This window comes from Raphanus sativus, chromosome 9 (genome assembly GCF_000801105.2).
Source record: "Raphanus sativus cultivar WK10039 chromosome 9, ASM80110v3, whole genome shotgun sequence".
In the NCBI taxonomy this organism is placed as follows: domain Eukaryota; kingdom Viridiplantae; phylum Streptophyta; class Magnoliopsida; order Brassicales; family Brassicaceae; genus Raphanus; species Raphanus sativus.
The window spans coordinates 6,978,865-7,003,431 of NC_079519.1; the positions used below are offsets into that span (position 1 = coordinate 6,978,865).

Here is a 24,567-nt window from a genome sequence, read left to right on the forward strand (position 1 = left end):
ATGTTACTTAAATAATATAAAGTTTTATTATATTGTAGATTAGTGCATATAAAATAACATATGTTTCTAACATATAAAAATATGAATAAATTATGTGTCATATTGATATATGGTGTTTTATACATCACTAGGGTAAACCCGCCCTACGGACGGGCGGACGATTAAAATTGATAATACAAATTTATTTTAAATTTTATTTTAATTTTAATATAAATAGAATTAAGCTTCATAATTGTTTTACAACAATTTTATCTATGTAATTTATTCTTCATTTCATAAATTATAACTTTTCTAGTTATAATAAAATTTTCAAAATATAATTGTTTACTTTCTCAATATTTATTACAGATATTCAACTTTATCAATGTCTGCGAAATTTCTCATATATAAATATTTATCTACGGACGGGATATACTTTACATATGATCTCGGTTTTTCTTTTTGTATGATTTGGTAGTTTGTGTTTTAGGTTTGCGTTTATAAGATATGTGTTTATTGTTTATTAGGACATATTATATCCATTTTAACTAATGTTTGATGTTGCTTTTTTTTCACTTGTTTTATTTTTTTATTTATTGTCACATATATTTTATGATATTATATCATCTTCTCATATGTCTGAATAATTATTATTCTTGACAAAGATCATAGAAATGTATTAGTATGATACGATTTTCATGATTGAAATGGTATACATTTATTAAATGCTTGCTCAATTTTTTTATATAAAGTAAGTATTATTCGAGTTTTATTGTTGTGGTTAGGTTTATTTGTTGGATGTTTATATTATTCGAGTTTTTTTTATATTATTTCGGTACATGGAAATCGAAGACAATTCATCCAAATTGGTGCTGTTTATTTAAGCATACAAATGGTGATATACTCCTTACGGTTATGAAAATAAACATTTTTCTCCTGGTTTTGAATATTACACATCCAAAACAGTTGTAAATATTTGTTACAAAAAAAAAACAGTTGTAAATCCTCATTCTTTTGGTGCCATTATAATCACTTCAATACAAATTAGTCAGTACCAGTGAATAGTATCTAATGGATAATGGTATATAGATATATGGTCTAACATTACACAGAAGAAGAAACGGACCAGATACATTGCAACTATGAACTATGTAGTGGACAGAGAACTGAAAGTTAAGATTATGGGGCAAAAAGATATCGTTTATGTAATATGGGGTCGGAAATACAAAGAAAAATAAATACCAAATTTCTCAAAACAAAGCACGTCGTTTTGAATTTCCAATTTTAACAAAATGCACGTTGTTTTATGTTTTCGGCATTGCAAATGTTGTTGAAACAAACGTTTTCCTTCTCCTCAAACTGTAATCAAAAAGGTCCATGAAACGACGTCATTTAGTAAAGAGACCTCTTCTGAAGTCGTCAGCACCAAATATATCATTTTTTTTTTGATAAAGGGCTTGCTACCAAATCTATCATCTTCCAATTTTTACAGACAAATTCAAAATCATCAATGGCCCTGGAGATTGTTGGTCGTCACGCGCTCTATTTTAGGAAGGTTTGATGGCTACTTTTGTATACTCCCCGACGGCGTTCGTTAACTGGAACAGCCACCGCCTCATCTCTTTTCTTCCACCTCCGCGTATGAAGCCTCCGGGTATGAAGCGCCGCCGTCTGAAAAACAACCCCGATTTGGAATCAGACCTTGATCACATGCGCTAACTTGATTTACCAGCGGAATATCTATCTCTTTCGCATGATGAGAAAGGTAAAGACAAAAATCTCACATATATATAAACAAAAACTACACCGCCTCTCAGATCTAAATAACAACTTTGAAAACGCATCGTGGGGGAGTGAATTAACTCGTGCCGTTTCAGATAGAGAAAGGAAGTTCAGACATCACGCGGCGCCGTCGTTGCAAAAGAAGAGACGGTGTGCGATTTTTTGATTGACCGGTATTAGGATTAGAGGAAACCATATCTATTTAGACCGGACACAAAGACCAAACTCAAAGCCCAACACACAATAAAAGAAGAAAGCCCATCCCAAATGAGTTTAAATGAAACGCCGAGTTTATGCATCATGTGCCACGTGTCAGCGCTAGATAGCTCGAGTTTCCTAGGTGGAATCCTAGGTTGCAGCTTCTGGAGAGAATAAACTCTATTTTATATAAATAGATTGAATATATGTTTTCTAATTGGTTTTCAAGTCTTTATCGAGTCTTTCTAGTCCTTTTCGAGTCATTACAGGTCGGAGTTGCACTGGATGGTAGATGGACCTGCTGGAACAAAAAAGGCAGAAAACAGTGCAGTTTGGTGATTTTCACGCAGAACAGTCTGATGATTGTTCCTGATCGAGCGGAAGAACCCGAGTGATTGTTCCAGCGGTAGAGATTTTTATGGAAACCACTATTATTTCGGGATTTGCCCTAATTATCCACTTTTTCTCTCCCAGCCGCCTGTGGCTTTGATATATCATATTTTTATGTTTCTCATTATCATTCTGCTATTCTAGACACAAGAAACCATTGGAGACTTTGAGATTATTGGATTTGCTTATTGTAAATGGAGAAGACTCCATCTCTCTCTCCATAGAGAAGATTATCCTGAACCCTCTCTTTGTTTATGTTATTTTTATGAAGTACTAGGTCAATACCCGCGCTACGCCGCGGGATTGCTAACATAAATTTATTTCATATATAGATTGATAGTATTTTTTGCAGTGAGATAATAATGGTTGGAAAATTATGGAAGATCCGTTTTGTCCCAACTTTACAAATCTGTTAAAAGTAATTTTACTTTTTGATTTTATATTTATAATATTAATCCAAAATATTATTGAGTTTATCACAGTATCTTATATGCAACTAAGAAATTATTTTCATCTCTATTGAATATACAGCACAAGACGATTTATCAATACTTATGTAAAACATAAGAAATGGTTTTAAAAAAACCTTGATGGCTAGGAATAGGATTAGATTTTGTTATTATTCTTGTTAGGTTTTTAAAACTTTACGGTTCCTCTTTTTTTTTTTTGAAACATTTCCTCTATAAACTTAAAATTATGAATTTGAGGAGTCCATTCTGTATTTTGTAAGCTTATTTGGTTAGACTTTGTAGTTATGTGAAAGTATTTCCTTCCAACTGTTGCCGTTGCATGAACATGTGACCAGATTATTCCACTCTTTTGATCAGTTGACTTCTTGAGTAAGACATACAAAACTTACTCAATAACTCACTTATTTTGAAGTTGGTCATGCAATTATCTCTACTCCGGTGGAAATGAGTAGAATCGACTTCACTCATCGGTGTTCCAATAAAACAGCATAAACGGTCTTAATTTGAAACTCTCCTAAATATTGAGACCTTGATTATATATTACAACAGTTGCACCCACAAAAAGGAACTCCAGATTATCGACTCTAAAGTAATCATATAACTTACATCAAAATCACTAATTTGATAAAATAAAATGAGTAAACAGCGGTAACTTCAAAAAACCTTACCAGTATCAAACAAAATATTCCGTAAGCAGGAGCTAGATTTTACTCGTACAAAACAGATACCTCAGAAGGACATGTCTCCACATAAAACTTAGCAAATTCTTAGATTTAACAATATAGCAAAATGAGCTAAATCGGGCCTCCTCAAGGTCCTGCCCTGCAACTTCCAAGTTTTAATGGACTGAGAACCTTCAATCTACCAAACAAAATAAAAAAACATTTCAAAATCTCAGTTTCATTAAAGCTTATTCTCAGAACACAACAAAGGTTACAACAAATATGTTTAGAGCTACGAACAAACATGAGAAAATCAACTCAAATAAACTTCAAGAGGCTCTAAATTCATCAGATCCTCAACATTCTTCATAACTTTTAAATATTTTTCCTCTCTCATCTTATACAAAATCCCTTTCATCGTCTCTATGGCCTAACAATGCCCGGACAACAGAATTGAACCATTGATTCTTGTTCCAAATACTTATGATTTGAATTTTCAAATCACAATAGAGTACATGGGTACAAACAGTAAATACAGTGAATATCTTTTTCAGTCAGTGATTTTTTAGTTTGTACTTACTTTTGCGATGTCATATTTCTGAGAACAACATTCAGAACTTGGATGGTTTCGTATGGAGCATATTGAAGAAGATGGATTTGAGACTGAGGCTGATGGACACGGCACAAGCAATGCTACTTCGACCGATTGATACTTGGAATGATACTTTGCTGCAAATGATGAAGAAAGAGAAGTAAAAAACCATCAGTCAAGAATTGAGTAGATGAGACAACCATCTTAAATCAGCAAAATAAAAATTGCAAAGAAAGATTCTTGTAGGAGTCTCAGTATTTGATTGTTACGTATTCATATATGTGAGGAAGGAAAACCATTTGTGAACAATTATCATATCTCTATAAATTTTATATGCAGTGTTTTGACCCCATTCGCAACATAAAAATGTCGTACATAATATCTCAAAAAGAAATCTTGATGAATACCAGGATGTGCAAAGCCAAAATGTAGACGACAAATGCTGACCTGAAATGCATAAGCCTTGTTTGCGTCTCATTTCTTGTAGCAGTTTACGGAAGGTAGGAATGAGCATCAACCTCATAGTCTGATCCAAATCCTTATCTGAATTTGTTATTTTGAACTTGTTCCTTGCAGCGTTTCCCTCGACGTTAAAGCTCCCATATCTTCTCCACAAACTGTTCAGTCTCTCTAATTCCATCTCACTCGAATGAATCTCACCAGCGATCTCATCTACTTGTACCTGATACGCATATCAAAGGTTTCTGTTAAGAACCAGTCTAAAGGATGTAGATTGATATAGCTTGAGATGGACCTGCTTTGCAGATAATTGCTCGATTAGAGTATGGAGTTGTTTATCCAGTCTCTTCTCTCTCTGAGCTGAGTTAGAAAAACCTTCCCACTCAAATAACTCGAATGGAACTTTTCAGGCTATCAACCTTTCTAACGGAATCAAAAACAGGTCTCTGATGGGTTCTTACAGAAAATAAGCTATCTAACATAGTTTTTGGCCTTTTTAACAACAAATCAGATTGAAGTTTGGCGTGTGCGAACATGACGAAAGTTGATGAAGATAAGTACCTGGAGAAGGCTGCTTCAGTGCTTTCCTGTTTAACAACCCAACTCCTCTCTAACTCCTGAACCTTCTCCATTAACCACTAAAGAATAAAATAACTTATACGAACTCAGGCATACAAGACAAAAGAATTCCATACAAATAAAAAGTAAAAACAAAAACTCATCAAACTCTCCAACTTCTGTAGCATAAGAAAATTTCATCGCCTCTGTATCTGCTCCATCTTTACCCTTCCAATAAGGTAGGATAACAGCTTCACCAGAGCTCTTGGAATGCCCTTCATTTAGAGAAGCTTGTGCATCCTCTTGCTCAGTTTTCAAGATTTCCGCAACCTCTTCTAGCTCCTGCAGACCAGATATCAAGCAGATCCAAAGTGGTAACAAGAATCCAGAAAATAAAAGAACAATCTTTTCATATCAAAACACTATCTGCACTTGAACTCACGTTCAACTTTGTAAGAAGAGAATCAGCTTCATGTCTTTTATCTTGCATCTTTGCCTCACAGATTGATATCTTATTTCATATGCACTGTTTTCTTCAAGCAGCGTCTGCTCTCTCATTTGAGCCTAATTTAAAAGTAGAATAAGATCGATCATTCGACCAGAGGTACTCAATTTCTCATATTGATTCAGTTCTGTCAAATTAGAGAGAAAATGCCTGTTCGCGAGTGATAGCGAGTGAATCAAGCTGAAGAGTGAGAGCTGCATTGGAGGCGAGCCAGTGAACATAAAGGTGAGGCAGACGCTGGGACAAATCCGGTAGAGGTAATCTTGGATCGAACGGCTAAGAATTGTCGCTTTAGGGCCAAGCTCTCAACATATTTCTGCTGCTCCTTCGTGAACACTAATGGGCTCTCGTCGATTCATCTTCTCCAGCATCGTCTGCATCTCCAACAAATCTCTCTGAAACAGCTTAGCTGAGACAAGCGAGGTAGAAGTCTCCGCGATCTCATTCTTCTGCTTCAATGAATTTATGCTGTTCTTCGTTTTTTTTTTGTCAGAGCTAGATCTGCGACGTCGCCATGAGTGAAGTAGAACCGCACAAAGTAAATGAAAAGTTTATTGCTCCAGTTAGCCAACGAAGAACAACATAAAACAGAAGACAAATGACGTGTAGAAACAAAATGTTTCTATTGGTTTTTCAACTTTTTTCATTTATTGCCATGTCACTCCCACATGATTCTAAAAGTCTGAGGTGTCAAGAGCAGGAAAGAACCTTGTGTTATTATTGTGTTGATTATTCAGTATCCATGTCTTTGATCTCTTGTGTCATGGATGAGTAGTCGGCTAGCTTGTCTAGGGTTCTAGAGTGCTGATTTCGTGAGCTAAACATAGATAAGTGAATCACTCGAGTGTCTTCATTCATAACTGTTCTTATTGCTTGCATTAAACTGACCGCTTAATGTTAGATCATAGGTTTAACCTGTTCATTAACCGTGTAATAGGTTGCTAGATCTGTTTTGAATGAGCATTGCATCCCTAATCAGCGAAAGTAGATATTAGGGTGTTTTGTGAACCTATCGGACCTGATCTCTATTGCTTGCGATCGCTTCTCACCTCAATGACAGTTAGACGGTGAGATCGATCAGCATAGGGAGCAGTATTACGACAGTGGACTGTTCTACTTGAGTGATCCGAGTTCTAGACTGTTCTTATTAGCATTTGAATAATTGTTTAGCTCACAAGTTTTAGCACCCGATGAAGTAACCCTAGACTGGCTTCTCTTTGATTTGAATTTACTCTTTGCAATCATTTACTTTACTTGCACGTCACTACTTAAATCAAAATCCCATATTTGTCTTAGCTTGATTTTGATCCAATAGAAATAAAGTGTAAGAGTTGGTCTTTGTGGATTCGATCCTAAAGTGCTACATCGACATACCATTCGATTGTGGTAGTGTGCACATTAGGTTAATTGGTGTGCGTGAACACGAATATCACATATATATCATTTTAATCACACTTCATATAAATATTCTTATTCTCTCTCGCTCTCTCTATATATATATATATATATATCTATTATAACATAAAATTAATATTTTATTGATTAAAATGTATGTAAATTTTATTCAGCTAGTTATATAATATTCTATATCTTTATTTTCGTATACATTTTTATGAAATCAGTCTGATTTGTTTGAAAAGAATTGGCCTAACAAAAATAGATGTAGATATAAATAGAGTTTTGGCCTAATGGATTTTGATAATTATCCATTTTTTAAATTGAAACTCATCATCTAATATAAAATAGAAAGAACGCAAAGCGTTAGCGCTATTGGATTGGTTTTTTGCGGGGAATAAGCTCGCTTCTTCACAAGTTTACCCCTGCCCTGATCGGCGGATGCTGGGTCAGATTTTTCACCGGAAACAACAAATAGATGTTCCTATATAAACCTTTTGTGTTTTCTTTTTTGTTCCTGTTGGATTCACACGACCATGCAGATTAGTTTTTGTTCCAAATCATATAGACACTTTAATAAACTTTTAAAATGCGGAAATATCTTTCGGCAAAATAAAATTTATAAAATAAAAATGTAATTTTTTTATTTTAGTGTATTTGAATATTAATATAGTTAATTATATTATTCTGTCTTTATCAAATATGAAATTTTATAAGATATCATTTAATTAAATTTTTAATTATTGCAACTCTTTCCGTTATAAATTTTTAATTTAAATCTTTAATTTTATTATTGTATGATATATTTTGATAAATTTTTAATTATTAAATTTATTTGATGTCCATTTATTGCATTTGATTTATATACACTGTTTAATTTAATATGAAATTTTCTTTAAATTTAAATGAATGTAATTTTGATTTATGAAAATATAAATAAAATAATCTTTTAATTTAAATGATTTGATATCGACTGAAATTATTTTTAGTATCTAAACCTGCAAAAATAAGTTATAAAGATTTTCGGCTTTTTCAAAAATGATTTAAATGTTTTATTAAAATATTTGATTTATCAAAAAATGATAAAAATTATTAAGAAGATGAGACCTAAGGTTTTATATCATTTGTACATAAAATCAACTATTGTGTTTTTGGAAACATTGATATAGATTAATATTATTTCCGTAATTTGTTTTTACGGCAAACAAATATTTTATTATTCAAATTTGAGGTGGTCTTGGTAAGTAGACTAGAATATAACAACAAATAAACCAAAGTTCTCTACAAAACGATCGCGCAGTCTTAGCTCAAAATCATCGATTCCATGTTTCACTCTTGGGATGTGAGAGATCTTGAAATTCTGTAAACATAGCTGAAGAGTTTGTATCTCCTCCAATTATGTTGAGGAACTTGGACAGGCTTAGAATTCCTTTAACATTGTAATAAGATCCTTGCAATATATTCCAAAGTTCTGACATTATTGTTTACGTAATTGTTTATAATATATACATGTATTTAATTAAAAATATTACAAAAGGTTGGGTCCAAAAAATGTTTCTATTTTAATAAGAGAAATATGATGCACATATTAAATTTATTTGTTTTTTATCATCAACATAAACAGACTTTTTAAGACTCTGTAAACCAAACTAGTAATTCTACATTCATATGAATGACAAACAACAGTTGTTTTCTTACATAGCATGCGAGACTGTCCATCTTCAAATTATGCGTTCGAAATATATAAATGATCTCCGAGTTGTGAAAGTTTCCTTTCGGTATCTAAATATCTTCCAAAGAATTTGCAAAAGCTGATTATTCTTCTGGTTCCGAAACCATCTTCACAATCCGTCGTAGATGTGAACTGAAACTAATGTAAATTCTTCATACATTCTATTGCTATATAAGTACTTATACTTCAGAATGGAGTGCTGACAAACTAGCCCTAGTGTTTTTTCCCCTCATCAAACAATCAAAACCTTCTACCGTGTTGTACCAAACTTACCCCAAGTAACTTTTATGGTCTTCCATGACCAGTCCGTGAAGCACCATATGTCCAGTATGGAAGGTAAAGAATTGACATATACTTCCTTATTTTGAACAACCTTTTGTGTAATTGATTCTTGTGCTTCTGTCTAAAGTAATGATTATGTTTCTACCAACTTTAAAGTATTTCTCAGATTAATATTCATATTAATGAACACTTTGTTATTTTGTTCCTTCTAGATAAACCAAAATATTAACGTAAATAGAGGATTTTTCATTTCGGAGAAAACTCTCCAATACTGTTGATCCATATTTAGGAAAAGTGATTGTCTAGGAAAAATATCTAGACTTAGTAAGATCTTCAGAGTGCCCAAACCTAAACTGTTGGTGGACACTAAAAGACAAATGATTTATTGATTTCTCTGGTGCTCCATATCTGGCACAATATGCTTGCAAGTTTTTCGTAATTGCTATGCATCCTTTCACTATTGCCATAAAAAACTAAAATTAAAAACGTTAGTAGTTTTTCCACTTAAAAACGATTCAATGGGATCTTCCACTTGAAAACTGATATTTTAAAGTTTAGTTTTCTAGCTCAAAATTAACTGATTTTAACAACAAATTACTAAAGAATGCTAACTTAACCTTAAATTTAATATTATTTTCAAAATTACTTTTAAATGATAATCATTTTCATAAATATCTTAAGTTTGTTATGAAAAAAATAAAATTAATCCTCTTAATTTTTTTTATAAATATTTTAAAATTATTTATAGAAGTTTATAAACCTAGCCAATCTCCTAAATATTAAATTCTAATATTAAGTACTAAATCCTAAACTAAAATATTAGGATATTTTTATTGAATATACTTTTAAAAATATTATCAAAACTAACCAATCTCACAAATTAACTGATTATGAGTGAACTGATTCATGACTTCTATATATTATTCTATTACATACCATCAAATCTCTAATAATAGGTCCTTTCGAAACAATAACTTTTTCTGGTCTACTTTGATTTGAATTTACTGCAATATATTATATACAGACCACAACATATATTATTTAAACCAATTAATAATGATTAAATTGGCTATTCAATTTAGCATAAAACATTGTGTTCATCTTCATAACTAGACGTCTGAAGCCTGACGGTAAAAAAAAAATTAGACATATGTAGTCCACGATTAAAAAAAAAGTATATTTGATTTTTCATTATATATATCCGATGCTAGGTTGAGTTTAACAGATTTTTAATCAAAATAAAAGTAACTTTTATTTACGAAAATACGACTAACAATATTTGAATTCATTGAATTTTATTAATGATAATAATATCAAATCCACTCCTAACCTCATGTTTTTTCTATTATAACAAGATTTTTTTTAAAAATATCACATTTTTTAAATTAATTAATTATTTCGAATTTGTTGTTAAATATGATCAGTAAATGAAGTTTTTAATGGTATTCTCTTTAAAAAATAAAATTAACTGCAAAAATAATAATTAAATTATTGTGTGCCTAAACAAAATGTCATTTTTCATTTAACAGTTTTTTACATCATTTATTACAATATGTAATAAGAATCCAACGAAATAAACATATTTTCATTTTAAAATCTAATAATTTAACTCAAACAAAACTAAACATACTTATGAGCAAAAAATTTAAAACCAAACAGGCCTACGTATATAAACAGAATTGAACAATACATTTATTTAGTTAAACTAAAATTTTGTAAAAATTAATCTAAAAATATTTTTGAAAATTATCACATTATTGTGAAAAGTTGCAAATACATTATAAAGATCTTGTTGATTGAAATATATTCCGGATAATTTTAAAATCTTTGATCGAGGAAGAAAATAGTTAGATATATTTTCTGTACAAACATATGAAAAACCAGTAACTACTACTTACTTTATGCCTTTTTCAAAGAAAAAAAACAACAACTAATACTTTCTTTAATAAAAATCAAACGACATAAATATAGTTTATTTTCTTGGTTGTTCAAGTTGACAGATGTGTAAGTTCGTGATCAAAAATGATTAGTGGTGAACACTGAGCGGATATTTGAAATTTTAAATATATTTGTGATCTACTTCACTATGCACAGATAATTGATTTCTGATTTGATTCGATCCATAATCTTCTGGAATATTGGATATCCAAAAAACAACATTTTTATCGAACATCGGATTCGATCTTAAAAAAAAAATCTGATGTAAAATAATAATATTTCTTTACAAAATTTAAAAAACTACATAATTTAAAAAATTTAATAACTATATAATCAATTTAATGAAAAAATATTATAAAACTTATATAGAGATACAAAATCTATATAAATTTTATAAACATGTATATATATTTATGTATATAATGGATTTGATCAGATATTTATTATTAATAATGTTAGTATTTGTGATTTGTTCCTTCTTGACGGATACTAAATTTTAGTTTTTATTTTGATTCGTTAAATTATAGATATACAAATTTTTGGATTGAATCGAAACGAATAAAAAATTGAATTAAAATTAATGAATATTTTGCACGGGTAGGATGATAATCAACATCGAGGTAGTCAGGTTGACCCGCCATCTTAAGTTATTGCCAAATTAAGATTTTCTATCTGTATAAAACTGAAGGTCTCGTTATCATGGCCCAAAGGCGGTTGGTAGAGTCTTGCTTGGTTCAATTATTGTGGTCAAATCACTTATATATTTTCTATTCAAGTTGGAATAAAAAAGTAGGATGGGCACTTCAGCTATTTTATCGGTTCGGTTCAGTTAATTCGATTTTATAATTTTTCCAACCAAAATAAACCGTAATTGGTTTGGTTTGGATCAGTTTCGATTTGGTTTGTATTCGGTTCAGTTTGTGTTTCGGTTCGATTCAGTCGGATTCTCCTAGTTTAGTTTTTTTTTTTTTTTAAATCATGTTATAAAATATAAATGCATTGTCATGAAATTATCATGTCGGTGAACATGAAAAACTAAATTATATTGACTAAATCTAATATAAAACGGAAAAAGTCTTTAGAAAACACAAAATATTAAATAGAAAATTAAAAAAAAATCGTTAATAATGCCTATTAAAACTGAAACAAAAAAAACTTAACAAACTACAAAAAGTTACAAGAACACATTCAAACTAAAGTTAACTAAAATAAATAGAAAATTAAAAAAGCATTGTTAATAAAATTAACAGTGACTTTAGTCTTATGATTTTAGTATATTGTATACTACTAGTATGTTTAATTCAAATAATAACAAACCATATTGATTATCGGTTTGGTTTAATTCGGTTTGATTTGGATCGGTTTCGGTTCGATTGGTTCGGGTTAGGAATATTTTAAACCGAACTATATGATAATAGACTTTGGAATTCGGTTTAGATCGACTTCGGTTCGTTTTTTTTGCCTATCCCTACAAAAAAAAAAGTAGTGTCAAAATGTCAGATGTGGAAAACTGGGTAGGTCATAACGAAGATATCTTTTACCTTTTAACAAAGAAAAATCTCGATGAAAAGTTGCACATGAATTCTTCTAAATAATAAGCCAAATCATAAAGTGTGTGTTTTCTCATTAAGTAATCATTTTCTCAATGATTACTGTACCAAAAGAAAGGTTCTAAATATGTATTAAAATATTTCCATCGATTTGTTGGTAAGAAATTTTGAGATAGTGACTAAGAAAATATTAGATAGAGTTGCCCGTTTAATTGCTAACAGTGTGATAACTGATGATAGGTTTTAGTCATATGTTGCCAGGAGACATCCTAGATGGTTTTGTAGCATGTTTTTTTAACAGTGTGGTGATTGATAGGACTGGAAAAATTATCCATTAAATTTGATCTGATCTATTATTCATTTCTATCCGATCCGAAAATTCCGGATATCCGTAAATTTTCAAATCAAAGCAAATAACAAAATATGATATTCTTAAAAATCAAAACAAATCACAAATATTATTTTTTGGAAAACTGGACATCCGATTTGATCCGTATTTTATAGATATGTAATATAATTATATGTAAAAATTACTATATCTATACACATTTTGTATGATACAATTTAGTTAATTTTTATTTTAAGTTCTTTTTCAATATTTTCATGTTTTGTTTCTCTGCACATGTTTCTTTTTATTTTAAGTTGTTTCAACTTGGTGACAATTTTTTTGTGTCTCTGCACATGTTTTTATTTATTTTGAAATTTTCAATATCGTAATACTTAAGTTTGTTTGTTGGTTTGGTATCTAGTTTCATTAACCGTATGTGTTCAATACTATAATAATGTTTGCAATTTTTGGAAAAAAATGTGTAGTAAGAAAAACATGGACGCTGTGAGGTTCTTGAAAGAAAAAAATGCCACACATTTTTTGGACATCATCTTCTTCCCACACTGTTATTTTGATGCTAGAGAGCATTGCAAAACTCCAAAGTTTTAAGACCATCATCCAGAGGGCTAAAGGGTTCACAATCATTGTTTATGCTCACCACAAGACTATCGATAATGAGGAAATTCACAGACAATAAAGACTTTGTTAGACCAGGGGTTACAAGATTTGCATCATGTTTCTTAACTTTGCAAAGCCTGATGGGAAAGACTGATCAGTTACAGTCCATGTGTGTTAGTGCTGAATGGAAACAGTGCAAATGGGCAAAGCATTCTAAGGGAGTGGCAGCTTTTAAAACAATGACGAGTATGCAGTTTTGGAATGGAATCACTATGTGTTTGAAGGTTTTTGGACCCTTAGTTAAGGTACTTAGATTGGTAGATGGTGATAAGAAACCTACAATGGGAATCTGCGTAGAGAGTTATTACAAGCAAAGAAAGATATACGTGCTGGGTTGAATAACATTGAAAGGAAAATTCAGCCAATCATGACTATCATTGACCAAAGGATTGAGGGTCGACTTGACAATCCTTTGCATTTGATGGGTTATTTATTGAATCATTACTATTTATTCAAGGATCAGATGATTCCATTACATAACAATGTGCTTGCAAGCTTTTTCAAGTGTGTCAATGCTTTTATTCCAGATGATCTTTCCAAGCAAAGAAATGTCATCAATTCTGAGATTAATAAGTACAAGAACAAGGAAGATAATTTTGGGACACCATGGGCTGTAAAAGGTTGTGAAGAATTTAAAGATGATTATGATCCAGGTATGTTTAAAATTCAAAGCCACTATATATCTTTAGTTTTGTTTGATATAATTTGGTTAGTGGAATATATTGTTTGTCTTTAAGAACTTAGGAAAAATATCAGTAACAGTTTTGAATAGTGTACGTAGAGACAAATGTGAATGCGTAAGAAATAAGTGGATTTCGTTCATGTTTTCACTTTAAGAAATTAAATAAAACAGAAAACACTAATTGCTTTGTTTTCGTATTAGTTGAATGGTGGAACACACACGGGACGTCAGTATCTAATTTGCAAAGAATGGCAAAGAGAATTTTGTCATTTACTACTAGTTCATCAGGATGTGAAAGAGCTTGGAGTTCTTTTGAAGGGGTAATTTTTAATTAGTCTATGATTCTAAAATTTTCTAACTTAATCTTTCATATGTATTGATGATTTGTTTTAAAAATGCAGATACATACAAAAAAGCGGAACATGCTTACTATAAGTAGAATGAATAATCTTGTATTTGTCCAATTTAATACAAGATTGTTGAACAAAGAAAAAAAGCGGAAGGAGAAGAACATTGATGTATTGCTTGCTGATGATGCTACTCATGCTCAAGAATGGCTTGTTGAAGGTGATGATGGAGAGAATGAATCAGGTTTGGGTGTAGGAGCTGGTGATACAGAAGGAGCGGCAGATGATGATGATATGGCTGATATTAGAGAACTGCATGATGAAGATTTTATTTCTGATGCTGAAGAGAAAGATTTTTCTGGTACTAATTTGGAATCAGGCGAAGACCAAGTTCCAAACATGTACGGTGAAGAAGAATATGATGATTAAACTTTCAGTTTGGTTTATTTTACATTTTAGTTATTCTTTGATTTGAGGACGAGGATGTTTTCTACTTTATTTAGATTTAGAATTATTATCATCTTTTTAGACTTTGATTATTTTATTTTAAGAATTTAGTATTGAAAACCTTATGTGTCTTTAGTATTAACAAGAGATTTTTTCGGGCTACGCCCGGGTTCGGACAAATATATTTACATATAATATATACAATACATATAAATTATGGTTAATTTATTTAACTTTAAACTGTACCTTGAGTTTAAAATGAATGAAACTTAAAGTTCAAGTTGTTGTCTTTTGATGATAGAAAATATATATGGGATAATGAGTATGCGAATGAATAAAAGGTTAATTAAACTGTAGTATAATCTAAATACTCATTTATCTGACATATTTGGATTCTTATGAAAATATTTGTTTTAATCACTACTGATCCAAACTTACGCACACCTCATAGTTTCAAATAAAAATTCAAAACATATATAGTATTTATACATTTTTCTTTTTTCTAATTGGATCAGAAATCGCTGTAAAAAAAATTGGATCACAACTCCGAATTATCAAAATTTGAGTCATTACCTTCTGTTGCGTTGCTCAAACTGTCAGTTCAATATATAAATAATTTATATAAGAAAGATATATTGAGCTGAAATATGAATGACAAATAGTTAGTGTTCGTTACAATTAAGAAAACACTACTAACTTATATTTTAGTAAAGGTTTTGAGTCACAGTACAAAATTACATGAGTATGAGTAGTTTAACATGATGATTGTTTTCCTAGTTTTTAGATTTTGGTTTTTAGTTTTTAGATTTTGGTTTCTAAATTTTAGTTTTTGATTTTTGGTTTTTGATTTTACAGTAGATTTTTGTTTTTTTTAAAAACATGAATGGTTGTTTTAGATTTTGGTTTTTAGTTTTCGGTTTTTGCTTTTAAAAATAATAAATGAAAATATAAATAACAGTAAAATTTTTATTTAAAAAATAATAAAATGTAAAAAATATCATCAAAATACACTTGAAATTAATTTAATACAAAAATACAAATAAAAAATAAAACTATCAAAATTACATATTACATATTACTAATGCAGAAATTGATAATATATATAGTAATAGTTAAATAAAAATATTTAATTTTATGTGTAGAGTTTTACTATATAGTTTCATATAAAATTTATAATAAAATAATAGCACATAAATAATAGTTACAAAGATTCTTTTCAAAACTAAAGTTGTGACAAATCTAAATCTACACATATGGTATAGTAAATAAATATTAATTGAAAATTCTTTTCAAGACAAAAAAATTAATTATATTTTTAAACAATGAGAAAAGAATAAAATTTATACTATTCAACTATTGTATATAATATTATAAGCTAATTTTTTTTAATGCAAAACTAAATTAAAGTAACAAACTTACTATGAAATTATGTTACAAAATATTGATTAAAACATAATAAATTAACTTACCATAACAACTTCAGTTGCTTATAAAGTAGTGTTGTTTGGAGGTTTTTTTACTGAACTTCTAATTTTTATGTGTATTTTGTGTGTTTTTGTAGAATCTCATGTGCAGGTTTATATAGTACACTATATAATTGAAGTTATTAATCTTTTTTAAAGAAGAAGAAAATCAATAAAAAAAATTTGGGCATGGTTAGTTGTAGAGAAAACCAAGAAAATGTAGATTTTGGTTTTTAGAAAGGAAGTAGTAAAAAGAGACAAAAAATAGTTTCCCTAAAAAATAGGAAATCTATTTGAACAAAATCATGATTGGACAAAAACCAGTTTTTGAAAAACCAATCTAAAAACTACAAACAATCATCCTATAATTTTTTTGGTTAAACTAGATTTATGGGTGGGTTAGTTTATAGTATTCTCGAGCCAAGTAGCATGGCATAATTAAGATGAAGTACCTCTCTCTGTTGCCCAAAACAGGATATTTGCTTATTTTTTGTACAATCATTGTTATTTGTTCATTTAAATGATGTAGAGATATATTGAAATAAACGAACACATCATCTTGCTTCCATGACATCGAAGATAAAAGAGATATTTCTTTGGTTTTATACCACAAAAGTAAGAAAGGAAGATTTGAATCAAGTAAAATGTTATATTTTTAAAAAAATATCTTGAAGTTACGTGAAAATAGTTTATAGCATAGATTCGAATGAGTTATTCTTGGGTTCACCCCATACTTTTAGGTTCACCAACCAATAGAAAATTGTCATTTTAAATCCAGTATTTTTTAATTAAAAAAACAAAATAACTTGCTAAATTATATTATGTTTTCAAAATAAAATTTAAAAATAAAGAAAAATAGTATATAAAAACGAATTTAAAAGAAAAATTAATGTTATCAACAAAACACTAAACCATAAACTCTAATCTTAAACCTTAAACCCTTAGGTAAACCTAAACGTTTGGAAAAACACTAAGGGTCCGACTGGTGAACAAGGAATGATGAGGAATAATGTATTCCCTAACATTCCTAAAAAAATTACCATTCACAAAGAATAATTTTTCCTTCTCATTCCCCATCATTCCTTTTTTTGTAGAGAAATAAAGAAGAAAATTATTCCTTGTTAAATTTAAGATGGAACAACAATTCCTTTTTATTCCTGCAATTTTATTCCTCTACGTTCATTTCCTATTTGTTCTTCTTGATTCCACAATGGTCACCAGTCGGACCCTAAATATCTCGACAAAATTCTAAACTATAAATCTTAAATACTAAACACTAAATCTAAAAAACAAATATTTTTTAAAAAAAATAAAAATTTTGACAACTATTGTTTTTTATTTATGTAATCTTTTTAAAAAAATATAATATAATTTGACAAGTTATTTTATTTCTTTAATTAAAAGATACTAGATCTAAAATAACAATTTTCTATTGGTTGGTGAACCTAAAGGTTCACTCTAGGGGTTGAACCCAAAAAAAGTCGATTCGAATTCCGATGGCCACTAAGGAATTAACATTTCGGCATCGCCAGGAACAGAGGACTGATACGTGGACCGAAAACGTAAGATGCAAACACGTGACTAGTCTGGATCCATTTCTATGGGGACCAAGATACCTCTGTATAATCCAAAAAAAAAAGTTTGTAACGTAGATATTTTGTTTTAGATGAAGGGTAGAATGACTATTAAAAAAAACAAACAGCTCAGCATAATAGTTTGTTTTCCATTTCTGCAAATATTGTGGCTATTGGTGTACATGAAATGCAAGTTATCTTATATTAACCTTGAATCTGGTTTTAAGAAAGATAAAAAATGAGTCATCTATATTATTAAAGGTGAAGTACCTTTGAAAATTGTTTGGAAACATATATATCAGTATAAAAAAGAAATATAATGTTGTTTGGAAATACTGATAGGAGTATATTAAGAAAAAAGTAATTATTAAAAAAATTAGAAATTCATTATATTATGAGAAACTATATATCTGGACCAGTTTTAAAATAGCAAAAAATGACCCAATCTAATTATTTAAAAACATGTTTTGTCTAAAATAATCATAAAAAAATCTAAACTTTATATACATATTTCAATTGAAATAATAATTTTAAATTGATTTATATCAAAAATTAATGTTTACTAAAATATATTTCAATAACCATTATAAAAAATGTTTTCAATATATATATAAGAAAAATAAAATACAAAATTATGATTTTATATTTCACATTAAATTTTTAGAATATAATATATGTAATTATTTACATGATGGTACATATAAAATATATTAATTATATGATTACTTATAGGATGATACTTATAAAATACGATTAATTATATGATGATACATATATGATATATAATAGTGAAATGAAAAATAAATACCAACGTATTCTTGAAAAATTACAATCACAGGCACACAGGTCAAAGTCTAATACTCCTTATGTTTCACAAGAAGTGTAAGGGAAAATTCCTTAAAAATACACAAACTGAATTTCTTTTGCTGAAAAAATACACGAACTTTTTTGGCTTCCCAAAAAATATACAAACTAATTTTGATTGTCCATAAAATACACGAACTTTTGAATTTTGAAGATTTCACACCTCGATTTTAACGGTGTAAACAATGACTAACAGAATAGTAAGACGCCGTTAACTCTGAATAAAAAGTTCATGTATTTTATGGACAACCAAAATTAGTTCGTGTATTTTTTGGGAAGCCTAAAAAGTTCGTGTATTTTTTCAGCAAAGGAAATTTAGTATGTGTATTTTTAAGGAATTTTCAAATGGAGTTTGGATATTTCATATCCTATTCAGATGCTAAAGATCTGGACCCAATACAGATCCAAAATTTTATATTTGTAAACTTTCGGTTTGGTTTTGGACCGAATATTTTCGGATCAGTTTCGATCCAAGTTTTTGAATCCGGCTAAAATATCTAGACCTAATCTTGACATTTTAGCCGGATTCAAAAACTTGGATTGGAACTGACCCGAAAATATTCGGTCCAAAACCAAACCGAAAGTTTACAAATATTTGTTGGATCCAAAACTCTTCTACTTGAAAGAATTGAAACCAAAAAGAACTGATCCGAATAGACCTGGGCCTAATAAAATCGACACGAATAGATTCAATCCGACAAGATCTTTCTGCTAACAATTTTGTTATTATTTTTGCAATATTTTTTAGTTTTGTTTTTGTAACAGAAACATTTTTAATTAATATGAAACTTTCAATGTAAAATTTAGATTTGTTTGTGAATTTTTAGAATATATGATAGATTTCGACTAAATTGAACTCAACAAATATTTGTAAACTTTTGGTTTGATTTTGGACAGAATATTTTTGGGTCAGTTCCGATTCAAGTTTTTGAATCCGGCTAAAATGTCTAGCCGGATTCAAAAACTTGAATCAGAACTGACCTGGAAATATTCGGTCCAAAATCAAACCGAAAGTTTACAAATATAAAATTTCCGACCTGTATCATGTGATAGAGAATGTGTTTTTCAGGTCTTTGGGTCGGGTTTGGGCCGTTTTTTCCGGATCTGGATTTTTCAGATCGAAAATATCTGGTCCAAAACCAAACCGAAAGTTTACAAATATAAAATTTTGGATATGTATTGGGTCCAGATATTTAGCCTCTGAATAGTATATGAAATATCCAAATTCCATTTGAAAATTCCTTAAAAATACACATACTAAATTTTCTTTGCTGAAAAAATACATGAACTTTTTAGGCTTCCCGAAAAATACACGAACTAATTTTGGTTGTCCATAAAATACATGAACTTTTTAATCAGAGTTAACGGCGTCTAACGACGTCTTACTATTCTGTTAGTCACTGTTTACACCGTTAAAATCGAGGTGTGAAACCTTCAAAATTCAAAAGTTCGTGTATTTTATGGACAATCAAAATTAGTTTATGTATTTTTTGGGAAGCCAAAAAAGTTCGTGTATTTTTTCAGCAAAAGAAATTCAGTCTGTGTATTTTTAAGGAATTTCCCCAAAAAAAATCAAAAATAAACAAGAAGTTGGAACATGCAAACGACGTCGTTTCGGAAAGACCAAAACCATGCTTTTTTCCCAGCTCCACGACCAAAAAAAAAAACATAACAAGAGTACAAACTGATTCGATTTGTCGGAAGAGACTAAAGAAAGAAAAAAAGCGATAAAAAGGTTATAGCGATTGTAATCGTCATTCGTTTTGTCAGTTTGCACGGAAATCGAAGATTGGATGAAGCAAAAAAGAGTGTTATCCAAAAGATGACAATCTCTGAAGAAGAAATCCAGAGAGGGAGATCGCAAGAAGAAGACCCTTCATCCGCCTCCTCCGGAGATCACCGCTTCCATAAGCTTCGCGGCGTCCGATGGCGAATCAACCTCGGAATCTTGCCTTCTTCTCCTTCCTCCCCCATCGATGACCTTCGCAGAGTCACCGCCGATTCCAGAAGAAGGTCCTTTTTTTACATACATTCCTCACAATCAAAGATTCTTTTTTTTCTGATTAATTTTAATTTGGGTTAGATATGCTGCTTTGAGAAGGAGACTATTGATTGATCCACATTTGCCTAAGAAAGGAATCAATTCTCCAGATCTTACCATTGATAACCCTTTATCACAGAATCCTGGTAACATTCTCTTTTTTAAAAAAATATAACTTCAATCAAAGATCTTTTTCTCCAAAATGTAGTAAAAAAGTATCTGGATTGGTGTAGATAGCACTTGGGGAAGGTTCTTCCGTAACGCAGAGCTTGAGAAAACACTCGATCAAGATCTTTCACGCTTGTATCCTGAACATGGGAGTTACTTTCAATCCTCTGGATGTCAAGGGATGCTAAGACGGATACTTCTCCTTTGGTGTTTAAAGCATCCAGAGATTGGTTATAGACAAGGTTCGTTTAGATTTTTCTTTTTTCTTATATGCTCTATCTATCGGTCTGACTTGGAGGAACGTACTTAGTGTTACAGAGTGGACTTGAACCACCGAATTTAGAATATTCCTTTTTTAATTATACAGGGGTATTCTGACCCTACATAAATGGTCCAGACTAGTCACGTGTTACCACGTGTGGGTCCCTGTCCTTGGCGATGCCGAAATGTTAATTCCCTAGTGGCCGGGATAACCAGATTGTTTGTTACCAGACTAGGCTACTACTAAATAGTTAGTTTAGATACTTTTTGTTTCGATGCTTAAAGAACGGTGCTTATGTTTTGGTTATGTAGGGATGCATGAACTGTTGGCTCCTTTGCTTTATGTTCTTCAAGTGGATGTGCAATATCTCACCGAAGTTAGATCAAACTACGAAGACCAGTTCACCGATTTGTTTGATGAGCTAGCCTTTCAAGAACGCGATTCCGCAGCTTACGATTTCGATATAAAGAAAGTTTTAGATGATTCCATGGAAGAAGAAGAAGAGGAAGAAGAACATGCCACCAGGAAGAAGAAGAAGAAACCGAAGAGATTCGACGAACTCGACACCGAGACGCAGACTGCTGTTCTGCTGAGCGATGCTTACGGAGCAGAAGGAGAATTAGGTATCGTCCTCTCAGACAAGTTCCTAGAACACGACGCCTACTCTATGTTCGACGCTCTCATGTACTACGGTGGATCTTCTTCCCTAGGATCTGTTTCGGTTGCCAACTTCTTTGTGTACTCAGCTCCGAGCGACTCCGTCACGGGGCTGCCTCCAGTGATAGAAGCTTCTTCGGCGTTATATTACTTACTCTCTCTAGTCGACGCTTCTCTCCACAGCCATCTAGTCGAGCTCGGCGTTGAGCCTCAGTACTTTGCCCTGCGTTGGCTACGCGTTTTGTTCGGGAGAGAGTTTCCTCTGAGCAATCTATTAACCGTGTGGGATGAGATATTCTCTGCAGACAACTCTGAGGTGGTGGAGAGAGTCTCTGCCGTTGAGGATGGTGATGATGATGTTTCAGGGTTCGAGTTCAGGATCCTTAGCTCTCCGCGTGGAGCTTTGGTTGCAGGGATGGCGGTTTCGATGATACTTTATCTGAGATCTTCCCTGCTAGCCACGGAGAACGCGACGTCTTCTCTCAAGAGGCTACTTAACTTTCCAGAGGATGTTGATTTGTGCAAAGTCATCGACAAGGCTAAGTCTTTGCAGAGTCTAGCGTTGGAGATCAATGCTCGTCGCGATTTGCTTCCGAAAGGGTCGAGGAAACCTATGATGAGAGGACACAGCTTGTCTGTTGATTCGATCTCGCTTGGTGGTTCTTCTTCTTCTCCTGTGGGGAGAGTTCCTGAGAGCTACTGGGAAGAGAAATGGAGAGTTATGAATGAGGAAGAAGAAGAAGCAGCGAGGAGGAGGAGGAGGAAAGCGTCGACTAGAGAGAACACGGTGAAGAAGAGCTGGTCGGAGAGAGTGAAGCTGAGGCTCTCGAGGACTGAGTCTGATCCGTCGGATAGAAGCGGGAACAACAAGCCGCCTATTAGACGTAGTTTGCTTGATGATTTGTCCAAGCAGCTCGGGGACAAAGAAGATTCAGTCTCTCCGACCAACACAGACACAGATGTTGAACGGTCATCTACTGTTTCTGGTTCGCCAAGCGGGGAGTGTGAGGATAATGGTTTAGATAAAGGCAAAAGCGAGGACCACGTGGAGTTGCCACTTCCGGTTCCTGAGAACGAGTCTGAGGGGAAGTCAGTGGTGAACATCTTCAGGGATAGGAATATTCTTTCGGGTAAGTTCCAGAGGCTATGGAGGTTAGGTAGAAACTCGTCCGAGGAGGAGACTAAAGAAGCTAAACCAATAGAGCCTGAAGCTAAACCGATAGAACCTGAAGCTAAACCAGTAGAACCGGAAGCTAAACCGTTAGTTCATGAAGAAGAGGAAGAACGGACCAATTCGGAATCAACAGTAGGTGATGGAGATGCATTAAAGAATACAGGAAGGTCTATGCTTGAACATATTAAGGTAAACAAGTTTTTGAGTATTATAAACCAAGATTAGAACTTGACTTGAGGCATCTTATTGGATGTTTTGGTGCATTAGGTGATAGAGTCGGTGTTGGAGCAAAGTTCACCGGAGAATATGGCTGAAAACCATAGACTAACAGTTGAAGAAGCTCTCAGAGAACTTCGTAGACTTGGAACTATGTTGTTGTCGGAAATGTAAAGTTTATTACTACTTGCGGCTTCGTAATTTAATTTGTAATCTGAAAATTTATTTTCTCTCGTTGTATGTGTGTGTATCTGTGTGTGTGTGTGGGAGAGGGAGACCGAGTAAGCATATTGTAGATATGAGAATTTTTGAAGAGGGTTTTGGTTTTTTCTTTAGCAGTATTAGTACTAGAGATCTAGGTTTCTTCTAGCACAAGGGACCTGAGTTTCTTTGGACTTTTTAACCCTAATGGGTTTTCAACGGTTTGTAATGACAACAGCTGAATGCATTTAATAACAACTTCCCTCCATTTCTGTGCCTGACCGTTAATCCTTTAGGGCCATTTATTTTTTCATCTGAATGTCAATTCCATTAACCAATGACCATTACCATCCTTACAACAAAAAAAAATCAATAAAGAAGAGGCAAACGAACCACAAACCACAACAAGATCACATTCACATTCAAAACATCCTTAAGCCACAAAGGAAAGCCAGCATGATGTAGCCGAAGATGTTTATGTAACCTATTGATTTTAAGAATACCTAGGAACTGATGGTTTTTGAATTCGTTGAGATCCATAGATCTACCAAAAAAACAAGATTAAAATATTATTCTTATTGGTTTATGGAGACCTTTTTTATTTTGAACGTCTGATTAATTATGATATTACAACGATGAAAGTATTATATAGACGATTTTACAGCCGACAATTCTATCATATTTTACGAGAATTCATGTCTGGTTGCACCGTTCTGAGCCGTACTATGAAATTCATGTTTGATGGTATGCCCTGCACCAAGCTGAAGACCTCTTATAACCTATTTTTCCATAATAGATATAATTTGATATTTTCTTAGCTTTGCACCCTAGACCATGGAAACCTATTTAAAAAAACTTTTTTTAGTAATCAAGTTATAAACCAAAAATAAGAACACCAAACTCTAAAAAAAATTAAATTAATATCCTAATAATAATTAAAACATTAAATATTAAAATATTAGAATATTCTTAA

The 24,567-nt window shown here is 31.6% G+C and overlaps 1 protein-coding gene and 1 pseudogene across 2 annotated transcripts; one reads left to right on the forward strand and one right to left on the reverse strand.

Moving 5' to 3' along the window:
- Positions 1 to 4,456: 4,456 nt before the first annotated feature.
- On the reverse strand, positions 4,457 to 11,583 carry LOC130500005 (uncharacterized; annotated as a pseudogene).
- Positions 11,584 to 20,541: 8,958 nt separating this feature from the next.
- LOC108828490 (uncharacterized) lies at positions 20,542 to 23,734 on the forward strand. Of its 2 annotated transcripts, XM_056994584.1 has the most exons (6): positions 20,544 to 20,709; positions 20,740 to 20,888; positions 20,959 to 21,062; positions 21,150 to 21,326; positions 21,658 to 23,366; positions 23,445 to 23,734. In XM_056994584.1, the coding sequence occupies exons 1-6, from the start codon at positions 20,698 to 20,700 to the stop codon at positions 23,565 to 23,567; spliced, it is 2,274 nt and encodes a 757-aa protein (XP_056850564.1). In that variant the 5' UTR covers positions 20,544 to 20,697; the 3' UTR covers positions 23,568 to 23,734. The 2 variants fall into 2 exon arrangements, with proteins under 2 accessions (XP_018457705.1, XP_056850564.1); XM_018602203.2 differs by having other exon boundaries at positions 20,542 to 20,888.
- Positions 23,735 to 24,567: the final 833 nt, after the last annotated feature.